The sequence below is a fragment of the Nestor notabilis genome, unplaced genomic scaffold, assembly GCF_000696875.1.
Source record: "Nestor notabilis isolate BGI_N333 unplaced genomic scaffold, ASM69687v1 scaffold5418, whole genome shotgun sequence".
Lineage (NCBI taxonomy): Eukaryota > Metazoa > Chordata > Aves > Psittaciformes > Psittacidae > Nestor > Nestor notabilis.
The window spans coordinates 39,545-64,704 of NW_009941448.1; the positions used below are offsets into that span (position 1 = coordinate 39,545).

At 38.0% G+C, this 25,160-nt stretch overlaps 1 protein-coding gene across 1 annotated transcript in view; it reads left to right on the forward strand.

Moving 5' to 3' along the window:
• The window catches only part of LOC104410650 (type II inositol 3,4-bisphosphate 4-phosphatase-like), a gene marked incomplete at its 5' end in the record, with an annotated part of 76,009 nt that overhangs the window by 34,534 nt on the left and 16,315 nt on the right, over positions 1-25,160 (forward strand). The window contains 4 exon segments of the mRNA XM_010020886.1: positions 1,051-1,191; positions 4,427-4,524; positions 8,250-8,362; positions 12,657-12,811. Of these exon segments, the coding sequence (XP_010019188.1) occupies positions 1,051-1,191; positions 4,427-4,524; positions 8,250-8,362; positions 12,657-12,811 (507 nt within the window).

The following is a 25,160-nucleotide window of genomic DNA, read 5'->3' on the forward strand; positions in this document are numbered from 1 at the left end:
TATCAAGCATGTGATTGATTAAAATGAGGGTTGGAGCGACTTCATGATAGATTTTTTTGATAGCTGCAGTTTTCCAGTTGAAGTTTACATGCAGAAGTTGTGTGACTTCCTAGGCCTGATTTCTGCAGGTTAGGATATAGATCCTCCTGCCCTCCAGTTGCTCTAATACTCTTCCTTGTTGGTGGTGTACCAGATGTGTTCTGCAGGAGAGAAAACCGCAGTCTTTGTTATCAGTTGGCCCTCTTTGAATGATTGAAATGCCAGATCCTGGAGACATAATGGATTTTCTTCTAGCTTATTCCTCTTGTATGAGACTGATTGCTCTAATAATGGAAAGAAAGCTAATAAACCCCATATTAACGGCATGCTGTTGTTTCTGTTGTGGGGTCAGGCATCAATCCTCAAATTCAACTTGCAGGGTTCCACATAATAAGAGTTTAGACTGGCAGCCACAGTAACATGTTTTCATAAAGTCAGACCAAACACAAACGTATAACCACAACTGCTCTATATTATATGTCTTCTCCTAAAATAGTATTCATGTTTGTATAATGAACCTTCACAGAGTCAGTTTTGTTACTGGTGATGCTTTCTATTCCCAGGAAGAAAATCCAGCCACTGAAGAAAATGGGGAATTTTGCATTAAGCTTTTCTGAAAGGTTTTTGCTCGTATTGCATTTAGAGTGGATACAGGATCAAGTCATGACTTCTGGAAGGGAGTTGTAACTCAGCAAGATGCATTTTAAGATTTGAGGAGTTCTCACTTATGTTTTGGTAGCAGAAGACTTTTTATTGCTTTCATCCTTGGTCCTATTTTCACTTCAGTAAAGAAGTCACTATCAAGAGTGTGTGATTATATTTACCTGCCTTTTTTCCATATAGCTCTTAAAGCAAGCAGACTGAATCATCTCATTTTATGGTTCGAAACAATTAAGGGGAAAAGGGAAGAACTGATTTATAAGTCTCCATATTCTCTACAATTTAGGAAGGTTATAATTTCAAGCAAACTAATTGATATTCCCATTCTTATTCATTTTCTTATTTTCCTAGTGAACATTATGTTATAGAGGTCCAGCTTCCAGCAAAGATGTTTGAGATGCTGCCACAAGAGATTAAAGAAGGAAAGCTACTTCGCATGTATCCAGTACTCTTTAATGTTGGAATCAATGAACAGCAAACACTTGCAGAGAGGTAAGAAAAACTCGTGTTTCATTTTCTGCCCATGTATGCTGTGCTAGTACAGGATATCTCCCAGGATTAAAAATAAATCTGTTTTGTTATTTGTGGTTGGACCATCTCACATTTGCTTCGTGTGTATTTTAAAAAGTATTAAAGGACATAAGCACAAGCTATGAAGCAAAATAATGAAAAGTCCAAGTGAAGATATGACCATATGCAGGGTTGCATTTCACACAGCCAATGCCAAGTTTCCTTTGGATACACATATTAAATGAATTTCTATTTCACGGATGTAGAAGTTTGTTTCAAATATGAGTTTGAAATTGAAATTTCTTACTATCTTAGAAGCAGGGTTGAAGATGCTGGGCAAGCAATAAGCTAGAAAGAGATCATTTTTCTCAACTTTTTAGGGCTTTTTTCCAGGGTTGAAGAGTAGTAGTTAATAATAGGCAATGCTTAGTAATATGTTTGTAGAAACATGATGGCTAATGTTAAAGTTCAGATGTGCTAATATTAATCCTCTGAAAAAATTGCTGGAAACTAATTAATTAGCACAATAATAGTTGAAGTTTCAGCAGCCTATTAATTTTCCAAGAGAAGAGTACCTGTAGTAACGTTTAATTATCAAGTTTGTGCAATACTAAAACTGCAAGGTAGACATCAACAACAGTTAGTTTTTCTTTTCTTCTTTAACTGGTTTTATTAACAGGGTATCAGAGAGACCTATATCATTAGATTGCATTCACTACAAACTCAAAAGCAAAAGTATAGGTGGGGAAATAGAGCTAGATAGTGAAAAAAGAAGTTAACCTGGACAATAGGCAAGAAGTTAAGCACAGCAGGAGTTTCACGTCCTGTTCTTTGTAGACAGCAGCGTAAAAGCAGTCTTCTGTCTTTTAAGGAAGACTTCTAAGGAATGCCATCAGGTATCTTTGTAGATGTTTGTGGGAGACTTCTATGAATTGTGAGTGGCAATGTATGAGAAAATGTAGATAGAAAATTGAAATGAGAGACACAGGCTGAATCATAAGACAGTAAACCCTGGCATTTTACTGTCGAAAAACTCAAATAGTGAGTTAGAAAACTTGAAACATTCTTGAAAATTAAAATAGCTTATACTTGATGCCATAAAGAAGGGAATAGTGATGCTATGAGAGGAATGACATAACTAAGGTGATAGGGTACAACATAAACAAAATCAGCCGTGGCAGTTGTGACTGGGACACATCAGGTTTCTCCAAAATCAGAAGAGTATGCAGTAATGAAGAAGCAAGTTCATGACAGTTTACATGGGTGGGATAGGCAGGAAGGATGGTTACGTTACAAGTGTCCTGAAGAAAGATTTGACAAGATTTAGAAACAACCTGGATATATGGGGGTTTGTAGAGAGGAGTTGGTGTGAAAAGATGTCTGGCTCACAGGTGGAGTGGTGGGAAGAGTGGTACCCTTGTTCACAGTGGTAATTTTACATTGCAGACAAAGAAAGCTGTGAATGAAAAAATAATATCTGTAGATCTATAAATATATATATATGTGTGTATATATATATCAAAAAAGTCAAGTTGGATTATTCTGTGCAGAAAGAGTTTTTTCTGCATTCACTTACAGGTGTAAACATTAAACTTAATTCAAAATACTGCTTAACTCCTAAAGCTGCACCTTTGAGATTGGAAACATTTCACAGGCTTTTAGGTAAAAAATGTTTTTTGTGGGGGAAATGAACAGGAGAATAGAAAGAAATCTTTGTGATAAATTTCTAGAAAATGTTGCTTTATTTAGATGAAAACATCTCTTCATTCAGTATAGCACAGTTGAGAATGTATCTGGTTTAAAAGAAATATTTTCATTTGACAGTGCAGCAACAGCTATTGAGGAAGTAGTCTTTTCGCTCTTTAGCACATTTGAATGTTTTATTTCCTTTGGCATGATACAGCAGTACATTTGGTATCTTCTGATTTGTGCTCCCTTTTCTCTACCTGTCCTGAAAAAATTTCTGTCCATGTCTCTCTTTCTGTACTCCACCATTTCCTTCTCTGTTTTCCTTTTCTTCATTTCAAGGCTATTCTAAAGATGAGTCCTAACTGCCCAAGGGACATTCCTGTCTTTATATTCATATCTCTCACAGCAGAGGTACCAGGAGATTTCTATTATATATTTCTTTTTTTTAGCCTATATTTTCTACAACTTGGGTGTTGTAGAAATTCTGATTTCACTAAGAAAGATATTTGCCTGTGTAGCTATGGTCAGTTCGTGGGTAAGTGTAATGGCATCCCAATGTTGTCTGGATTTTCTGTGAAGTGCAGAATAACAAGGATTAGAGGATGTGTTCCAACAGACTGCTGATGCAAGAAACCCCAGAACATGTTCCTGAGCCAGCTGCAGCACTGTCAAGCAACTGCTGAGGTCTGTGTGCTGCAGCAAGCTTAGATGAAGCCAGCTGAAGCCAGCTAGCCTGCACGTCATAACTCTATGAAGCTTAATGGTGAAATCACGGCTCAACAACAGAGAAACGGTTCAGTGATTAGTTTCAAGTACAAGAAACCAAGATAACTAACAGCTCAGGAGCAGTGTAGGGCAGAAAAGGACCAGAGAAGTAATCAGTTTGACTATTTATAGCAAATATTCTCAGACCAGAGCAGGAAATATTTCTTCAGAAGGTTTTCCACCTGACGCTTGAATATCTTCTATCTTGTGTGGCTTCAATATTGTCTAGCTCTGGTAGAAATTAATACACTTAAGCAAAAGCAGCAGTAAGAGATGTAGGAGTTGATGTTCTCTGCCTGTGGTGCCGTTTGAAATTCCTACAAAGAGCCCTTGCATTTATTCAGGATTTGTGAAGATAAAAAGAATATGTGCTTTATTTAATGTTTGTCTTTAAATGGATTATTTTGTCCATATGATTTTGAAAGAATTATCCATGTGTGATGACCTTGTTCCCAAATATTAAAATATTAGTTAAAAAGCATATGAGAGATTAACAACGGCATGTTTGACAAAATCTAGTACATTCAACACTGGGGAGGAGGGGATTAGAAAAAAAAATAAAGTCCAGTGGAAGGTGTCTTTGTCTGTAGCAGGGGGGTTGGAACTTGGTGGTCTTTAAGGTCCTTTCCAATCCAAACTGTTCTATAGCTCTATGATTTCTGTATGCGAAGAAATCATTCTGAAGGATAATTTAGCTTTGGTTTAGTTTCAGTGGTTTGTTTGGGGTAGTTTTGTCCATCATTTTATTGTGCTTTTTTTATAGGTTTGGAGATACCACTTTGCAGGAAAACATTAACCAGGAAAACTTAGAACTTCTGAAAGAATATTACAAGCTGTTTACCGAAAAAATGCCTCCTGATTGTAAGTACAAAATAATGCAATATGCAAACGGCTTTGAAAAGGTTTGATAGATGAAAGATTCTAAGAAAGTAATATTACCACGGTATTAGTGTGCAGCTTTTAGATTTAGGCCCCAGTCCCATAACTTGTTCCATAAAGTTAAACACTGTGCCCGTACACAGCCCTGCTGAAGTCAGTAGTGATTGCAGACCCAATGCCGCAGCAGAAGCTACAGGGAGAATGAAACAACGTAATGATGAACCAAATAGCTCTTTTAAATTAGTAGTTTAATATGCTTTTTAAGATTTCAAGTAGAGGACAGTCTGTACCTAATATATTTGTACAGAAGTACTTGGTGGGAATTTTCATCAGTTTCAGTCATTCCCCCCATTCTTACTTTGCAAATGTACTAAGGTGTGTCAAACCACTGAGAAATTGGCAGATGCAAATGCAAGCAATGAGCCACGTCATAATGTCACTGATGTGAATAACAGGGGTCCATTAGAATAGGCCCTATATTCCAATTTTACAGAATTTGGTATCATAAATATTACTATTCTGTTACTTTGATTCTTGAAAGCAAACACTGAAAAGACCATTTGTATCAATCTAATCCTGTTAAAGTGGTCTAAATGCCTAAACTGTATTCCCAAATGTTGCAAATTTTACAGCCTGATTTTAAATAGCTTGGATTTAAGTCTCTGCTCCTTCCACTTGTGTAAGGGGGTGGGGATATGACTCTTCTGAATCTAAAGGTCTGTCATCCTACAGGATTTGCACATGCCTTCTCATAGTGAATACTGCCTGTTAAAATTCCTTTCAAAGCTTCTGTTCTCATACAGAATGCCTTGTGTTGGTTAGTTTTGCAAATTATCCACTACATATATGTACTAGGAGTTATATCTAGTATGTCACTGTATATGTGTGCATATTTATCTTCTATCTCAGGATGATTTTCAGATGTTAATAACTGTGACAGAAGTGAAAGTTCAGTTCTTAAACAGTGGGCAGTATGCCCATCCATTCACCCGCAGCTCTAGGATTTCTACAGAGAAACTCATACAAGAAGTTAGTAATTAATTTAAGGGAATCCTGCCAAGAAAGCATCCTGAATAACTAACCTCATCTGGAGTTAGGGCTAAGGTAGATTTGCTACCTCATAAATGGTTCAGATTATAGAAAAGCAAAAATTTCCATGCAGATAGGATTGGCTGCTTTTCAGTAACAGAAACTAACCTTGTACTGTCTTCCTGCAGGATTATTAGTGAGCCACACAGTCTTCCTGGACTTCTTCCAGACTGTGCAGGCTTTTAAGAACTATGCTTATCTAGTTCATCATATCTTTTCTGGTTATTATTACCTTCTTGCTTTTTGTCTGCCTCTAAGATCTGAGTCTGTTCTTCATCCAAATTCTTACAAAAGACGAAGCACCTTCTCGTTCCATTGCTCTTCCTAGTAGCTCCCTGCCATTACATGGAATCACACTTTTGGCTTGGAGAAACGTGCCTTTTAAACCAGCTCCCTGGAAAAACAAAGCAAGCAAAACTCTCAAGTCATTCAGCTGGGGGAGGACTTCAGTTCCTCCCCTGTCCCCTCACCTCTGTGCTCAAGTTGTTAAGAAGCTAACCCTCCATCCAAGCTGGCAGCAGTTGTGGCCAAGTGAGAGCCATTCAGCATTGATGGCTCCTTGATGGTTTTGTCACACCTTTCCAGGTAGTTTCCTGTAATGCCAAATCTGTGCTGCAAAATAAATGCAGGACCCAGCTCACAAAGCTGTTAGTTACAAACAGTGCTCTTCAAGCCAGACAGAATTTAAGGACTCACAGCTCTGTTGACCAGACTGTTGCATCCACCACCCTTAAACAGCCTCACTTGCCTGCTGCTTCATTCGTTTATTCCATTTCAAAGAATTTCCCACTCCCATAAAGGTATTGCCACCGTTACTGTGACTTTTTCCTCTCATCTCTGTAATTCCAATTGCAAATAATATTCTAGATTTCTCTCTCTTCCCAATTAGTGGAAGTCTTCAGCTGCATGTAACTGTACATGCCGAACACTGACTTGCCATCTTCTTTTAGGTGAATATGCACCATGTCGATCACCTGTTTCTTAATCTCTTTAATTGTCTAATAGGAAACTGAAAACTAAATAACAATGTGCTTCCAGAAAGATTCCTACTAAAAATGCCAACCACATGTAGCACTGATTTAGGCACCAAAATAGTACTGTTTTTATGGAGTAGCTAATGATAGTAAGGGTATTAAAAATGTATGATTGTTGTTTAGTAGTACCTAATTAATTGAAAAGAACTGTTTAGAACTCAATTTAAACAGCTGAAAATATGAAGAAACCTATGTTATGAGTGATACTCAGTGTTGCTGGTTTGATACCCAATACCCCCAGCAACATCAGTTCATCATTGTCCCATGAGAGGAGGGATACATGCAAGGTTTAGAAATCCTGCAAGCAAATAAAGATTTTATTCCATAGCATAATAATGCATGTAGTGGAATGTGCATTTTCAACACAAAGTCTGTGAGTCTCTTACGTACTTCCATGATTTTCCCCCTTATAATCTATGAGAATGATTTGATGGTTTAATGCTGCTTTATGACACAAAGAATTAAAGTGATTGATCATACCCAGTCAAGATGCAGCTCATTTGCTGATATTATAAATTAGGAGAATCTTACTTTACCTGTGGTGAAGTCTTCTCTCTGAGATGATGCATTTTATGCTGTGAACCGAAGGAAAATTGCTATGAAACAACAAAATGTTTACCTAGTGATACATTCCCATAATCTGGAAGCATCTTTTTAGAGTACCCACTGTATGCTATGTGTTTGAAAGAAACAGATGCAGGATAAGTATAATAGTCTAGCAGGTGTTAATGTATTTTTGTATGCTCTGCATTATCTAATTGTCTGATCAGGAATTGTAATACAAAGATAAAACAATCCTCATTAAGATTATTGAAAAACTAGTTGGAATGTGCTTTTTCTGCATTTTTTTCTTTTTGGCAGCACAGTATGAGTAAGGCAGCTTAGACATTCTTAGAGGAGTTCTTCTTGAGTATATTTAAATTACTTCTTACTATGAATCACAGATAGGGGAAACTACAGAATTCATTACAGATAAAAGGTAAAAGCCTGTTGATAAGAGGGATCATTCCAGCTGTGATCACGTTAGGAGAATGGATTTTGACCTGCGTTAGTACTTGCCTCGTTTTTACTCTTTGAATTGAATGTAAATCTTAGGCTTGGGGCTTGAAGAAGTAATTTTGAAAAACAGATTTTGATTGTTTCTGCTGATTTTCAAAACTAGTGAAGATAATGGTGACATTAGAACAAACTCCTCCTGTATATACCCACAAAACAGAAGAGCATATTCAATTGCTTATTCTTGAATTACCACTAGACATCTATGATAATAAGTCAGCTCAGCTGCCATACTTAGGGCAATTAGGTATAATTTTGGATTTTAAGTAAACCTGAAATTATGTTGTATTTAAAAATTAAAGTTCCTCAGACTGAGAGATATCCTTTGTTACGTTTGGGAGCATGTGCGTGTGGTGGTGGTGTTTACTGTTGTTTAGCCCTCCTCTTTAATTAGTAGGTAAAGCACCATTTTCAAACAAAAATGAGATGTAACAAAAGCAAAATATTTTGACTTTAAAAAAAATCATCCCATCAAAGCAGATTTTTATACTCTTGGTTGTTTCTCTACTCGTCAACCTTTTTTTCCAGGTCTACCACATTTTCAAGAACAAAATGATTTAAAGGGATTGCTAGAAAATCTCCATCAAAATATCCAGGCCAAAAAGAGAAAGAATGTAGAAATCATGTGGCTGGCTGCGACGGTAAGCCCTTGTGTTTCAAATGCCTTCACTTGATTTTCGTATGCCTGCTGATACTGTAAGCGCAATGCATTTTAAACATATGATTGAGAAACTTAATGATTAAAGTAGATAGGCTGAAATGGCTCTCTAACATTGCCATTCTGATGGGCTCTCCTCCCTCTCATGCATATCTCTTCTTCCTACACTTAAATTACAAATGTAATATTTTTCCTGCTTTCTTAACTGGTAGAAGTGGCTAGAATTCAAAGAGAGAGATGGTCTTGGTCACTTTACTGTCCCCTACGTTCTCCAGGCTCTTCACTGCAAAGCTTCTCCTAGCCAGGCAGTCCATGGCCTGTGCTGCTGCTCAGGGTTGTTTTGTCCCAGATACACGATTTTTCATTTATATCAGTGAGTTGTATAACAGGGTGAAAGAGGTTTATGTATCATTTGGGGCATGTTTCTAGTTTAATTGGGTCCAGTTTTAGGCAGAGGAATCCCTTCATCCGCAGTATGGGCAGAATTAATTGTTTGGATGATCGGGCATAGCTATCGATGTATCACCTTGTATGGGAGAAACAATACAGTATTCAGCTACAGTATCTAACTTTTTTTGTTTGTTTGTTTAAAATCATATCCATTCCTTGATAATATAAAATTTGGATATTCAAAATACCTTCCTTTTATTGTTTAGTGTCCAGAACCCTTGAGGACATGATTACTTACTCTGTCTTTTGTTTAGTATTGCTCTACTCAACTTTTGGTTTTCTGCAATTAAGGTACTTGTGTTTTATAAACAAGTGTTTAATTGTATCTGTGCAACTTCTTGTCAATCACATTTTATGGGGTTTTTTAGCAAGTGTCACCATGACAGCCACTCCAAGGGCACAGATAAGCTTCATAAGCAAAGGGCAGATGTTGAGACACAGGGAGAACACAAAGAAAAATGTTTATCAAACAATGAATGATACTTTGCTTTATTTATGTAATTCCTTTTTGTTTCTCAATTCTGTGTTCAAAACAAACAAACAAAACGCCCAACCAAATAAATGACCTTAGATGTTTATAAAGCACTCAAGCTTTTCAAGAATGTGAAATTCAACCAGGTAATAAGAATAGACACCCTTGGTGTCTCTTACCTTTATAGAAGCAGACACTTGATCTTTATCTACTGAAATTGAAGCAAGACCTTGTGTTTAGGGGAACTTCCAAATGCATATAACTTTCAAGGCAAGTAAGTGTTTGACAAAAAATATTAATTAAATTTTCCATGTCTTTTCATTAACACAAGGCTCAAGACAATGTTAGCTTTGTATTAATAATACTGCTGTAATTTTTTATATTGCTAATAACATTTTGTCTTGTGCTTAATAAATACTATCACATGCTATTACAGTATAAATCTGTTGTGAGTAAAACCAAAAGCTTTTCTAGCAGTACAAGTTCTGCAGTTACTATGAAACATTGCTTTTTAAAGAAGTAAAAGATAAATCAGTATAGGATAATGTAAAATGAGCTATATGAAAATTTCCTTAATCTTTGACTATAGAAAGTTGTCTTCTACCACATATTCAGGATTCTCTGAAAACAATTTCATGGGTAAAAAGCATTCTTCGAACATTCAAACTGTTTCAGATTTTTCCTTCACTGTATTCTACTTCTCTTTATGTTACCTTACTGTAACTTTCTGAAATGAGTATTTCTTGACTCGTTGATTTACACACTGTTACACTATATTACATTTATTTATTGGAAACTATGTATGGATATCGCTTTGTTATTGCAGTAGATTCTAGATGGATATGCATATGTAGCTGCGCCTGCATGTAATCTCTGTGGTAATGGAACTCTGAGAATACAGCTGTGTTTTAAAAGTCAGATTTTACAAATTGATATCACGCGTATTTCTTATTCTAAATATAATGGGATGGAGACTTAAATGTTATATTCTGATTTCCAAAATTGCCCCTTCATCTTTTGTTTTAGATCATGAGAAATAATTAGAGAATATTCTAGAGCAGTCAGATCATTGTTTGCCCATTTTAGTTATTTACTTCGTTTAACTGCTGCTGCTCAGTGAACTGAGTCATTGTGAGGATTTATCTGGGCCAGCCTATCAGGTTAACCTATGCTTCTCCTTAAATCTAAATCTAAGGGGGTTTTAATTTGTTTAGGTGGACAGATTGTTTTCTATTTAATCTACTTTAAAATGATTGAGACTTTTGTACTGAGCTTCAATGCAAAACAAGTTTGTGGTTACAGTCGTTTGCTTGTTGTACCTAGAATGCTTCTCGGTCCAAAACTGACTCTTCTAGCCAGCACTTTCAATGCTGTCAGCCCAGATTTGGGATTTAGTCTCCCTTCCCTGCATCAGAGGCTTATCTGGAATAATTACCTGTTTTTTTTCTTATGACTCATTCACTTCAAATAGTCACAATTATTCATGGACTTCAAAAGGGACCAGTGTAAAGAGAATTAATCTCTTCAATTACACAGTTAACTTCTTTCACAGCATTATCTAAAAAAGTTGTCTTATAGTACTTTATTTAAAGTGTGATGCAACTTTCCAAATTTTTAGAGATTCGAGTTTCAAATTTTGAGTTTTAAGAAGGAGGAAATGCTCACAGGTTCTCCTTTACTAGCCTCTACTTCTTTGGGGTCGAAGTTAGATTCAATTCATTAATTTCCTAGATTCAACTTTTGAGATTAATGCAATCAACAGATAAAAAAGTTTTTATCGGCTGAAGTGAGATTATGAAGTTTCGCCTTGTAAGATCCCAAGTAAACCCCTGATAGCCAAGCTGGGAAGGTCCTGAGGATGAAGCCTAACTGCTGTAATTTATTGCCTTGCCCCATTCTCGTAACTATTTCCCTTTTAGATACTGTTATAGCTATGATCGTCCAGGGATAGGAGCAAGCAAATGAAAGTATTACCTTTTCTCAGGACAAATTATACCAGGGGAAAGGTAAACCCACACTTGGGCACACCAGCTCTCCTTCAAAATTTTCTTTTTCTAGTTAAATATTGGTTGAACCCAAAGCATAAAATAATGGGCTGGTACAACCACAGATTGTTTCTTAAGGTGAGGAATTATCCTCAAAAATGTATTTGCCGTATTCCTTATAATTGTGCCAAAATGTACAGTGAAAGTAGACAATCCATGGCAGTCATTTGTGTTAACTTTTAGTTGTTCTGGGTCATGCATGGAACAGTTTACCTCTTAAAAATAAGGACCATATTTAAATATAGATGTGTCTGAATCCGTACCCTCATAAGAAGTTAGTCCTCTATGTTCATGAGCTTGAGTTAAGACTTGCTGAAGATTTTCCTTTGCTTTTCAGCATTAATTAGGTGTTCAGACAGTTAAGCTCTGATTGAATAGGGTGGTTCTTACAGAAAGTGAGGAAAAACTTGAGACAACTTTTCTTTTTATAGTCTAGGCTAACACAAATACTTTATATTTCAAGTTCAGGATATTGAATGCAATGGTTTGGTAAGCTGTAGTCCATGCACACATTTTAGTGACTTGCTTAAAATGCTTAGCACTAAGAGTAGTAGAGTTTGATTTTATTTTTGTTAGATCCACCACCAGTGTCTTGCTTTGCTGAGGGGGTGGTGTTGGGGTGGGCAGGAGATAGACTTGACTGCAATTGCAGTACAAGATTGTGTGCAGCATGCTCTTAAAATAAATAAGGGCTTTTTTTTCTTCAGTGAGCAGGTTATTTGTACGTTTGTCCTCCTAGTGAAAGCCTTGAAGATCTGCTTTTAAAATGTGTCATTTGGACAAATTGGAAATGGACTATAGAGCAGTAGCTATGATCTTTTGGTGCTGTTTTAGTGGACTGTTAATGCTGCAAATTTGTAAACATTGTCGTGGCTGCCCCATCCCTGGCAGTGCTCAAGGCCAGGTTGGACGGGGCTTTGACCAACCTGCTCTAGTGGAAGGTGTCCCTGCCCGTGGCAGGGGGTTGGAACTGGATGAGCTTTAAGTTCCCTTCCAACCCAAGCCATTCTATGAAAAGATAAATTTGCAGTTCTTTTCAGCATATTTTCACTTTTTGTGGCACTGTGTCAGGCCAGCATGGGTGTCATCCTTAGAATATTAAAATCCCCACGGTAGATGTAACTGCGAAGACACACGTCAATAGCCATTGGAATTACTACCTCTTACAGCTTTTTTCTTCTTGAGAAATACTTCAGTTCTCTGTATTCCTTGTCTGTGACTGCAAAACTGTGGGAGTTTCACAGTCTGCGTAGTGTGTAGAGAACACACAGTGTGAAAGGACAATAGTTTGACATCTGCCTGTGTTTCAGATTTGCCGTAAGCTGAATGGAGTCCGTTTCACCTGTTGCAAAAGTGCCAAAGACCGGACATCCATGTCAGTGACGCTGGAGCAGTGCTCCATCTTGAGGGATGAGCATCAGCTTCACAAAGACTTCTTTATTCGAGCACTGGACTGTATGAGAAGGTATGTGGAGATTTTTACATATCCCTTGCATTGTGAGCTAAGCCAGGAACAGAAGGGTCTAAAGCCAGTTGCAAATGCTTGATAAGCCCCAGTCCTGATTTAGCAGAGAGCTTAACCAGCAGCATGCCAGCTACAAGTCACTTCTGCATGCAAGGGCTTTGCAACTGTGTGTTTTAGCACTAACAGTTTCTGAGATAGATATGTGATACCTTGGAAGTGTCACCACTGGCTGTAGAATTTGAGCAAGGTAAATAACAGTTATTTTAACAATTTCTTAGGCTTTCATAAGACTTAAAATTTTAACAACCTTCTACGACCGTATAAATTAAAAAAATATGTTAAATAATTTGTATCAAATTTATACAAATATAGTGAAAGCAGTATAAACATTTTTTACAGATGGCAATTCTTATTACCTCCTGTTATTAAAAATAAAGTTTGTTTGGACTGATGGTGGTTGCCATTAATACCTGATAAAATCTTTACTATGCTTTAAAAAAAACCCATTCTTTTAAATTCTAAATTACAGTTATGCAGAAATTGAGGCTGATGTTATCAGGAATGTGTAATTAAAAGATGTAAAGATTTCTGATTAAATGACCCTTATGAATAAAAAAAAGAAAACATTGAGCAAACCAGTTTTGATCATGAAATAAATCCAGATGCTGTATTCTCTAAAGAAGCTTTCATCATTGGTTTTAATGAATACTGCAGTGTATTTTCTATACAAGTTTAAAAAATGTATCTACAACATTCAAATTAGGTCACTAGCAAATAAAAAAGGTCACTGCAAAACTGTCAGAAAATGTTCTGGTCAGTCAGCAAAGAAATGTATCTTGCAGTTCTGTGAAACACAACTTGTTTGTATGTTGGATTTGGATCATACCAAGTAAACAATCATATTTAAAGTCTGTAATTGGTAATTCCTGACCTTAATATTTAGTATTGTCAGATTAGGTGTTTAATGTCTATATTAATACTGTACGTTTACACAGGTAGGGTCCTTTTGTCTTTTGGCAAAGATATAGATATTCTAAAGAAAAAAAGTAATGTTTACAAAGAGTAATAGAGCAGAGGACTGAGATGGCTTCAGTGCAGGTTTGTTTTGCAAGGTGTTAATACAGTGTCCTGTATTAAACTGAGGTGTATCATTTTGTCCGTACCTTGCAAAAATCCCTTAGTCTCTGCAGTATTTCAGTGAGTGAATGACTTTGTGTGCAGTTTTTCATAACCACATATTTTACCATTAATGAACAGTTTCTGAGTTTTCTGTGTTAAATTTCATTTGTGTTGGCATTTCAAATGTTGGGTTTTTTTTCCTTTTATGTCTCCAATAAATAGAAAAGTGTGTAAGCTACAGTAAATTACCAGATACAGGAAAACTAATAACATGAAACCATTATTATGTCAAAATAGCATTGAGTAGTAGATTGGAAAAGTTTCACAGATACAAATATGATTTTAAAAAGAAAAAAACAAACCTGGTATTTGTACAAACTTGTTAGTATGAAAGTGTAGTAGGCTTTTGTAGACTAAAATGTAAGTGACTTTGAGTGCTTTTATATCACATAACTGATATGAAAGCTGAGAAGATTAACACATCAGTTCTGTTTGAAGCTAACAATACGTTGGAGTCACAGAAGAATGGTGAAAAGCCCAGGAAAAAAATCTGAAGAAAACTTAAAAAATAAATGAGCAGATGTGGGTATATGAGGTTGAAGCACCATCACAAAAGTTACTTCTATGATTTTGCTGTAGTTTTAAACAGAGAAAAGTTCTATCCTGCTAATATCCAGTAAATTAACTTCAAACAGCCTTGAACTGAAGTTAGATGCTGTGTTGGATGGAAGGTAATAATTTTGACTTGGGAAATTGTAGGGTGGTAGGATTGTCTGGTAGGATTGTCTGGGATTTAAAGCAAGAGCCTTGCAATTAGTGGCAGTGGCATACAAAATAACCTACGCCATCAGGATAAGAAATAAATAGATCTTTTACCTGTGCTAGTTTTGATCTGTGTAACATTGTTCATACAAGTGGAGGTTGAAAAAATAAAGGCAGCTGATTTTTTTTTTCTTATGAGATGGCAAATGAAAGCCCAGAAATTCAGAACAGAAAAATAACAATGTGAAACGAGGACACACAGTGCTTAACTCCATGGTACTCTCACCAAGAGCTGTCTTTAGGTGCTTTTTTAGGTATCTTTGGTGCTACATACATTCGGCAGAGACTGTTTCTCTCTCCCCACTGCCCATCTGTTGCTGGAGGTGCTTCTGGAATAGTGCTGGATAGCACAGGCTTCCCTCCCTCACCACCACTGACTAGGTAGTGCGGCAAGGACCCTCCGGCTGGGCTCTCTACTTGTAGGCAGATGGAGAAAGGTCAGTTGCAAAGAAGGGCAATTTGAGAGAGCAGACTGGGAAGGAAAGAGCAGCCAGGCAAAAGAGATGGGGGAAAAAAGCCATAATTTCCACAGGAAAAGAGACGACATTTCAACTACATCTCATGTATTTTACCTGAGTTAAGTTAGGCAGCTATGGTTTTGAGGTTTGCGTGAACAAGGTCATCAGACTTGTTTGATAGTCATTGTGGTGCTTGATCCTTTTTGTTTGATTACTATTGCAGAGTGTTATTTGAAAGATTATGCTGTGCATTTCTATGCTTTTCATTGGCGACCTGTAGAAGCTTTCAGAATGATTTTCATGTCTAAAGGAACCTAGTTTGTTTTAAGAGCAGGCAGACAAAAACTCTGTTTGCCATTTAGTTTATGATTTTAGCAATTTTCTCCTGATGAATCTTCTCTACATCACTTAGTTAAACTCTGACAATCAAATCCCTTTATGCTGATTGCCACAAATCACTTCTAAGCCTTTCAAAAGAACAAGTAGAACAGAAAAAGTCGATTTTAACATCCAGAATCCTAATGGCCTGGATTGATCTTTGAAAGGCTTCTTTCAAGACTTAGCAGTAGGAGAGACAGAGTAGTGTGAAACAAAGTGAGTGGTAAAAGCAAATGGTGAATCAAAAGCAGCCTCTATTGGAAATGCCACAATTTTGAGATACGAAGATTACAAAGTTGCCTGTGTAGCTGTAAAGCTTTTTCTTTTCCTGCTAGTGCTGACACAGCCTTGCTGGCTGTTGTAAAATGGAAGCATGTGCTTATGGGTTTGTGTTTTCTGGCCACCAGAAGTTTGGAGATACTGGACTTCTGTGTGCTGCTGCTTTTCAGCTTCTCTAATGTCCCTAGAATTTTGAGCAAACCAGAGGCAATTTCAGATGTTTCGGTGTGTTTGCTTTAATATACATTGCACAATGCTGTTTTGGAAAATAACTGCCAGTAGCTGTTGTTTAATGACTTAGTTTGTAAGTGGAATCAGTGGCTTGTAGTGATAAACTGTATGATGTTTATTGCTTCCTAAAATGAGGAAAAGAGAGAAAAAAAAAAAGTTGCTTCCAAAAATGCTTCCATTAGTTGTCCCTTTAGGATATGAAAAATGTGGTGAAATGATGACAGGAATTCCAGCTTTATCACTTACAACATGTAATATGTGGTTTTGTCTTTTGGGTGCAACTCTAGCCATTATGATGCTGCAGTTGATACGTGTGTGTGAAGAGGCTATTCCGTAAATAATTCTCCATATTGTAGTTTCCTTGGTATGTGTATGTGACATCCATTGACAGGCATAGTGCAGAATAAGGAAAATCAATACATTATCCCCCTCTGTATCAAGTGCTTGCAATTCACATCATATTAAAATCATATTTGTAATATTGCTGATGCTTTCAGATCATAATCTTTTGCAATCATCAATATTCTGTTCCTATTTTTCCCTTCCCCAATATGAGAATATTTCCTATTATTCAATGTTAGCTATATTCCAAGAGGCAGTGGAGAGACAAAACTGATTTATCCGAGTTCCTTACAGTATCTGTCAAAGGATTATACTTTTTGTCTTTAGAGCTGGCCACTTACCAGGGACGCTGGACCCTGGTAAGCAGCACACTAGAAGCAGTTCTGCAAAACTCACTGGATTTTCTTTTTTCCCTTTTCTTCTTTTCCGAACCTGTTTAATTTTAAAGTTTCAGTGGCAGGGCTCCTTTTGGAGGCCTTGAGTAGTGAGTAACCTCAGAATCTCCTGGGTTTTGAGCATGTTTCCAATAAAGCCTCAAAAGTAAAAACAAGCAATGAAATTACAAATCCACTGTATTCAGTGAAGCCTTCAGGCTTTCAGCTTTATCATCATTCTTAGCAGGGCACAATACCTGTCAGGTATTTCAGACATTGAATACAAAATTTGTCTCAATGTAGGACGTACTGTTTTCACTTGAAACAGCAGTCAAGGATATTTGAGATTATTTTACATAAACTGCCTATCAAAAATCTGATTGAAGTATAAATACAAAGAATGAATGGTCTGGGCAACAAGGTATGGGATTTTGATGGCCCAGTTATGAAGCAAATGGTTCCTTTTTAAAGAGCTGTTTGAGGGCATCTTTTCTTAGAGATCATCTCAAAGATTTGGGGGTTGAGAGGAAGGGGTGGCTGTAATAGCTCTTTATCAGATGCTCTGGGCAGAATCTATAAATCCAGGCTGAGATGACTTTGGCTGTGGAAGGGCCTATATCAAACAGCACAATATTGTGATTGCTGTATGGGCTGGGAAGCAGAAGCAAAGGGACAGGATGAGAGACTGGGATCCACGTGCAGATCTTCCTCTGCCTTTCTCCCATCTCCCAGCTTTCACCCTGCCCTGTGAGCTTGTGGCAATAGATGCTGTGCATGAGGGGTCACAGGAGAGGAAGCCCATGCTCTTCTCTCACATTTCTTTTTCCAGCCCATCTGGCTGCCTCCATTTTTTTTTCTGAGAGTACTAGCACAGTGTAAACAAAAGTTAAAAGGGAGAGCCTGGCTTCCCACATCCATTTTTCCATCATTCTATGGTTCTTTAGAAACTTAACATTCCTATTTCAGGCACAAACTTTACATGGAAAGGTTTACCTAATTACCTAATATATTGAAAGAGGCCTGGAATGAAGTAACAGCAAGGTCTGATTTTGGTGCATTGATGAACCACCATCAATTTTTTTTTCTAAACCTAAATTACTACCTTTTTTTTTAAATAGCAGCAGTATGCAGAGGAAAGGAAAACAAAATGGAGAGATGGTCACAAGATGTAACCAGGATCAATGCAATTGGCACCTTATTTGAGTCTTTTAGAATAAAGGTCTACTTCTGAGCATCTTTCTGGAAGGAAGAGGAGAACTGCAGACAGCCATGTCAATGAAGTATCAAACAGTAGCTTGAAAAGGCTGTGTAAAATCTAAGGTTTTCTAATATGAGTACTCAGTTTCACAGAATTGATCTTTATAATGTGTCTTTAAAGCAATGATCTGATTTTTAAGACTTACAACAACAAAAGCCAGTAAAAAAAAGAAACAAGGAAACCCAAACACACTTTATTTGCACCTTGTCAAGCTCAGGAAGTTCATTGGTGAGTTTCAGACTTCTACATGGGCGAATTAGGTAAGTGAAATTGCTTTGTAATACATTCTCATGCATCTTGTCTGCTCCAGTGGGGTCAAATGTTCAAGTCCATGTTTTGCAGGGGCATGTTTTCTAGCTGACTGCAGAAGTTTCATTTCTCTTGTACCTCATTTCTCCAACATCTTCCCAGATACTGATTTCAGACTCCTTTCTGATCAACACCCCAGCCAGAGTCCTGAGAACTCTCTCGTAAGAATGTTCTCGTCTTCCTTTTTTTCACCAGACTATTGCTTGAATAGTTCCCTCTGGTTGTTCCTTCGTCCCTTGTGATGTATGTGGCTGCCTTTGTTTTCTCCAGAGCTCAGCCCCTAGCTTCAGTAGGAACAATGTAGAGAGAACAGCAAAGAACATCAGTCCCCCTTGCCTCATTGCCTTTACTTCGCATTGCAGTGGTCATCGCCTGCCGGGGAGAAGAACAGCAACGAAAAGTCATTTCTAACCCCTTGACCTGGCAGACGTTCAGCATAAATTGAATCCTCAAAGCATGTACCTGCTGAATTTTAACAAGTCTTTGTTAGGAAGAGGTGATTTGAGATTCTAGCAGGAGCAGGCTCTTACCTTTATTACCTTGGTGCAGGATATCAACTCCTGCTCTTCAGGGCAGAGAGTCTAGTAATCATCAAAAAAAAAAGTGGGTTTTTGGTTTTTTTTACTTCTTTACATGACGTTTGAAATCTGAGTTTTATCCATTCAAAATGAATGAACAGTTGAAAGTAGAATCTCAGTGGAAAACATTGTGTAACCTTAATTATAGTTGCCTTCCCCTGGAACCTATAATAATATTCTTGGACTAATCTTGGGGAGGAAGGGAGTGTTCAAGGGCAACGGTAAAAAACTTTGCCACTCTTTGCAAGGAATATTTAGAGCTGTGAGCCAGGCTATGTCACCAAAACACTTAGCTTTTCAGCAGGCAGTAAACCGGAATTTCCGAAGTAAATGCTTAGTGTTCCTGTCAGTCAGGGGAGGAAGGTGGTACTGTAAGTAGTCTGTATCACCTCTGTGTTCTGACACCCTCTTAGGTGGGGTGAGTCATAGAATCATAGAGTAGTTAGGATTGGAAAGGACCTTAAGATCATCTAGTTCCAAACCCCCTGCCCTGAGCAGGGACACCACACACTAAACTATGTTGCCCAAGGCTCTGTCCAGCCTGGCCTTGAACACCTCCAGGGTTGGAGCATTCACAACTTCCTTGGGCAACCTATTCCAGTGCCTCACCACCCTCACTGTGAAGAACTTCTTCCTTATATCTAACCTAAAGTTCCCCTGTTTAAGTTTAAACCCATTACCCCTTGTCCTACCACTACAGTCCCTAATGAAGAGTCCCTCCCCAGCATCCTTGTAGGCCCCCTTCAGATACTGGAAGGCTGCTATGAGGTCTCCACGCAGCCTTCTCTTCTCCAGGCTGAACAGCCCCAACTTTCTCAGCCTGTCTTCATACGGGAGGTGCTCCAGTCCTCTTATCATCCTCGTGGCCCTCCTCTGGACTTGCTCCAACAGCTCCATGTCCTTTTGATGCTGAGGACACCAGAACTGGACACAATATTCCAAGTGAGGCCTCACAAGAGCAGAGTAGAGTGGCAGGGGCACCCCCCCTTGTCCGCTTCTTTTGATACAGCCCAGGATACGGTTGGCTTTCTGGGCTGCAGGCGCGCACTGCCTGCTCATGTCAAGTTTCTCATCAATCACCACCCCCAAGTCTTTGAGATGCACCTTCTTCTCCTTCATTGATTGTGTAGGAAAGGTGGGTACTTTAAGAGGACCCAGAACCTGACGGAAAATTTTAACTGACAAGTAGTAAAACATACTCACATTGCAACTGCAGTGTATTACAGAAAAAAATTAAGTTCCTTTTCCATTGAAAAAGGAACTGTTTGGCCTTTCTGTGTTTTAGCTTTGTGACAACAAGAAAGAAACCTTGATTCCCTCTGATCTTTTTGCTGAAGGGAGTCTTTGCCCTCTGACTTAAACATGTATATGACACAGTTCTCCAGAGGAGAACCAGATTTAGTGGAACTCTGATCATAAACTCACCCTACTCTGAGGAGTTCTGCTCTGATTTGTACTTTCTGTTTCTGAGATAGCAACAAGGTAAATGATCAGTTATCTAGCTCATATTAGTATTTGCCTTATCTTGAGCCAAATCAGAGTCTAGAGACTTGAGCTATGCCTTCTCTCTCAGTGCATGTTTTAATTATTCAGTAGAGGCAGTGAGAAAGGTGTGTAATTAATTACCAGGTGCATGCTTAGGTTTCAAAACCAGCCAAATGAAAAAACCTTATCCACTAAATTTGCTTTCCCATTTAGTACCACAGTCTGTGTTTGGATCCTTACTAGTGCAGCAGTGGTTTTAGACTCTGCATCTTGATTAATTAAAGAAGGAAAGTGCTTACACTATTTGCACCCCTAATGTAAAGTGTTTGTCACTTTTGTTGTACATAGATTATAGGACCATAGTTTTCCTGGACTTCATCTGCTATAGGTGGGCAAATCTAGCATGCAAGCAGTCAGGTTATCTGAAGATATGGTTTGCTGTTTACTTTTGAGATTCTTCTAGTCATCCATGGAAGACTTTATTAATTGTCTCATTCATTTGGTGCTTTAGTGCTTATGCCATTGCTTATTCAGATCTTCTTGTGAAAGACTAGGTCTTAACTGAAATCAGAAACTAGATGCATTTTATTCACCAGAGTGAGGAATACCAGATTTCTTCCTATTATATTTCACTTCTATTAAGATTTTCTGGGAGAGTGTGTGGGAAAAGTCCATGCGTGTTTATCATCTGTTAAATCTCCATGTGCCACAGTTGAATTACAGTGGGTTTGACCACATACAGCTAAATTTCTCAGGAAAAGCAACACTGCCAAGTCTTAAAATTTAGATAAGAAAGGAGCAGGAAATGAGAATAAGTGGGTAGTAATAGCATACAATAGCTGGCTAAAGTTATCGTGGATCCAATCTCTTCAAGAATTTATCTGCCTCTAAAACAATATTCCTCTCAGAATAATATGACATGGGCAGGGAGAGCTTGTAATTTCCTTCCTGCAGTCCCAGCCATGTACAGACTGTGGAGAAGTTGGAGGGGACACAGAAAAAAGTGGCAACTAGCTGCTGTTCCAGAAAGGTGGTTTTGTAATAGAAGTTCCTGCATTTCTTCAGGAGAAACATGATGCAATGTTGGGCTATAGCTTCAGTTGGCTTACATAGAAAGCAGGTAATAGACACTTTGAGGTTAATTTTTGCTCTCAGTTTAGGGATTCTTCACCCAACTTAGTTTCTTTTGGAGGAGTACTCCCTGTTCAGATAGTCATCATCTGTTCTCATCCAGCATCCCTGTTCCAGTTTTCTTTCATAGGATCCCTGCCTTTTTTTATGTGTGTGATTGTTGTTGTTTTCTCCTTCTGTCTGCTGCTCTGTTGCCCTTTTACAGTGAGCATTTCCATGTTTCTTTCTCTCCTGCAGTGTATGATATTGGTGTATAAGGTGTTCATCTTGGTGTATGATATTTTGAAGAACTCCTCTGAGAGTAGCCTTGCTTAGCTCAATTCAGGAGTGAGTTTTAGTAGTGGTTTCTGGTGATTACTTTCTGTGGTAGCTCTGATTTGGTGAATGTCATTTCATAAATGTGTCCTCATCATTACAGCAACTGCTTTCACTGGCATAGCTAGCAACAGCACATTGTTTCTCAGTGTTTCCTTGCCAGTAGAAGTCCTGGTAACTGTCAGCAGTGGAGTGACCAAAGGAATTTCCATTTGGACTGTTACGCACTTATTATGGATTTCCTATTTCCATGATGTTATCTGTAGTTGGCTGGAACTACACCCAATAACAGAGCCAGCAGCATTATATTGCTGTCCTGTTCTCTCGATCATTCAGAGATAAATTTGGGAGATAATTTTGGAAACTTACGTTCTTAATAGCCTAAGCCTCTAGTATAATCTCTGTGAATAGGAAGTATGTGTTTATAAGGAAGTTAATGCAAAGAAAAGTTGGAGCCCTCCCAAATTGCACAGCCAAATCACTCCACAGTTGACTCCCACTGTTCTAACAGTTAAAGTGGTTTCTGCAACCCTGGGACTTAGTGGTGCTGTAGTTGTATTGTGACTCCAAACATGGCTAGTGCCAAAATCACTGGGCACTTGGCTGTGCATCTGCAGTGCTGGTTTTGTGCCCTGCTGTGTGCTTACTTCCCTGCCAGCTTATCTTCTCTCCCCAACCTGGTGTTGTCATGTGCATATTGTCTTCCAGCAGTGGCTTTTCTCCTCCATTGAAGATGCTCCTAATGCCCCAGGTTAGTGCCAGAGCAGAGTTTCTACCTGTGCAGGCTCCTGGGATCCCACGCAACGCTTAGCCAAGTTAAAGGCCTATTGACAGGGGAGGTCGGAGTGTGGGAAGTGAAACACTGTTCCCTGTAACTTCTATCACGGGATGAAATTTTTGAGGTGTATGACTTAGCCTCCTAGTTAGATCAGCTGTTAATGAGGCAGGAGATGCCTCTGCCTGTGGTACTTGGAACCTCACTTACCCTTGTGTAAAAAATTTCATAGTATTGTAGAGTTAGGGGTATCGTTCTTTATTTGAATCAGTTATTTGTAGCATTTCTTTTTTTATTCCTTAAAGATGTAAATAGCGCTTTGGGGGTAATTTGACAACTCTTGAAATATTCTAAACATCTGTAATTTTAATATAAACACTGTTATTGGCAGGACTAAAGCCTACCATACCAACATAGTTCCGTGAAGGAATATGAAGTCAGGTTTATGTCTCTTTTTAGGGTGGATAGAAGTTTTCTGTACTTTCATGGCTTATAGATATCTGGGGGAATGATTGGCTGAGGCCCAACTGAAGTTTTTCCACAATTGGGCATTTATAAAAAATCACCTCTTTCTACTCCTCTCATTCATTGTATGTGTTTCCTAATGTATAAGCAGCTTCAGTCTCAGGCTACAGCCTCCCCCTTTCACTGTGTCTCTCTGCAGCTTGACTATTTCCTTGCACTTGTGAGAACATAATAATCTTTGAGGTTTCTTATCCCTCAATTCAACTTCCCTTTGAATTCAACTGAAATCAGTTAGCATGCCCAAAGGCTGCAAGAATACACAGATGCATCCCCCTTCGCCTCACAACAAGCACTAACATGTAACCTTTGCTTCTATAGAAAGACAGACTGGAAAGACAGCAAATTATTAGCAGCAGTAGATGAATGAGTTGCACCTTACTTTTAAAAAATAAGTATTTTCTCCTCAGCCACAGATCCACCTCAGTCACAGTCAGCATTGATGTGAGGAGCTTGTTTAGATTACTTAAAAAAAGAAGAAAGGATTAAGGAGCAGTCTGATCAGTCATATATTTATAAGAAAGGCCTTGCTCTCTAAGATCATCTCATTAATAATTTGTGTCTTGGGTAAACTGGTAAGTCTGATGAAAATAAATTATTCCTGCCAAAATAATGTTCTTTATATGCAATAATAATAATAATAATGAAAATCACTCCTTACTGCTCCAAAGTTGTTGATTTTTAAAAATCTAAATCCATTTATCACTCACTCATAACTGCTGTCAGTGGAACATCGACACATTACAAAGTAATCAGCAACAGAAAGGTTTGCTGAGCATCACCCAGCAGACTGCCTTGAGGTGGTATGGTAAGCAGAAGAGGGGAGCATCCACAGTAGGTTGTTGTGGAATGTTTTTCATAATACATTTCAGACAGTAGATAAAAATCAGCACCTTTAATCTGGTTTGGTTGGGAGGTTGGTTTGTTTTGGGGTTTAGCTCACTTAGTTTAACCAAGACTGGCATGATCTGTGTTCTAAGTTTATAATAAAATGGCTGAGGGAAGCTAATAAAAATGGCTGGAGTGGCACTCCATCAAAAGGCATTATCGGCTGGTTTTGAAATGATCAAAGTAGCATCAGACAAAGGCATTCAGTTACAATATCATCACATTCTCAAAGGTCTATGAATGGCATCTGTAGTTCTAGGAGAGTCCGCTTTGATAATATTGGTTATAACTGGTTAGAATATTTATTCATGAGTTTTTAAAAAGCCGCTGACATGTTCAGCCTTTTCTGTTTCACCTTTTGTTGTCATCAGTGTGCAATTAGAATACGCTCTGTCCTACTTATATGTTGCTAGTTAAAGTTACTAGGTATTTCTAAGATGTCCTCTCTTTTTAAGATCTTATCATTAAAAAGTTGCAATGTGAGTTTGTTTCCCAAAGAAAATCTGAAACTTTCTAATACCTAATAATTTCTTATTTGTGTTGTATTCTTCACTTTCTCACCCATATAGCAACCGCTAGCGTGGTAAGCTGCATATATACTAAATGCCTTTCATTTAATAATCACTAGGTAAATGTTTTAGAAGTAGGTCAAGAGCTGAGATTTGAGCAGATGTGCAAACACTTCTTAATGTCAAATGTTCTTGAGTAAAAAAGCTTATAATTGACAAGCAAAGGATGAGATAAAGAAATGCACTTGTATCTTTTTCACATCCTATTCAGGATAAAGATGGTATAGACATGTCAAGTCACTTGCTTATGACCACGCAGTCCTTTCCTTTGTTGTAAATTGAATTTGGATCTACTTTTTCATGAACAGAGACTCTTCTCATTGTCTGGGTTGTGTTAAGCAGAAGTTGTGTTGCTGTACTTGCATGTGCAATAGCAATACTTATAGGTTCATTACCTTACTGACACTTGCTATTCTGCACATTAATAATTTTCTTTTCCCATTCCCTCTTGCTACTTGGGTTCATGCTGACATGACTGGGTTCACGTTCACTGGCTGCACAGTTAAAGCCTCTTTC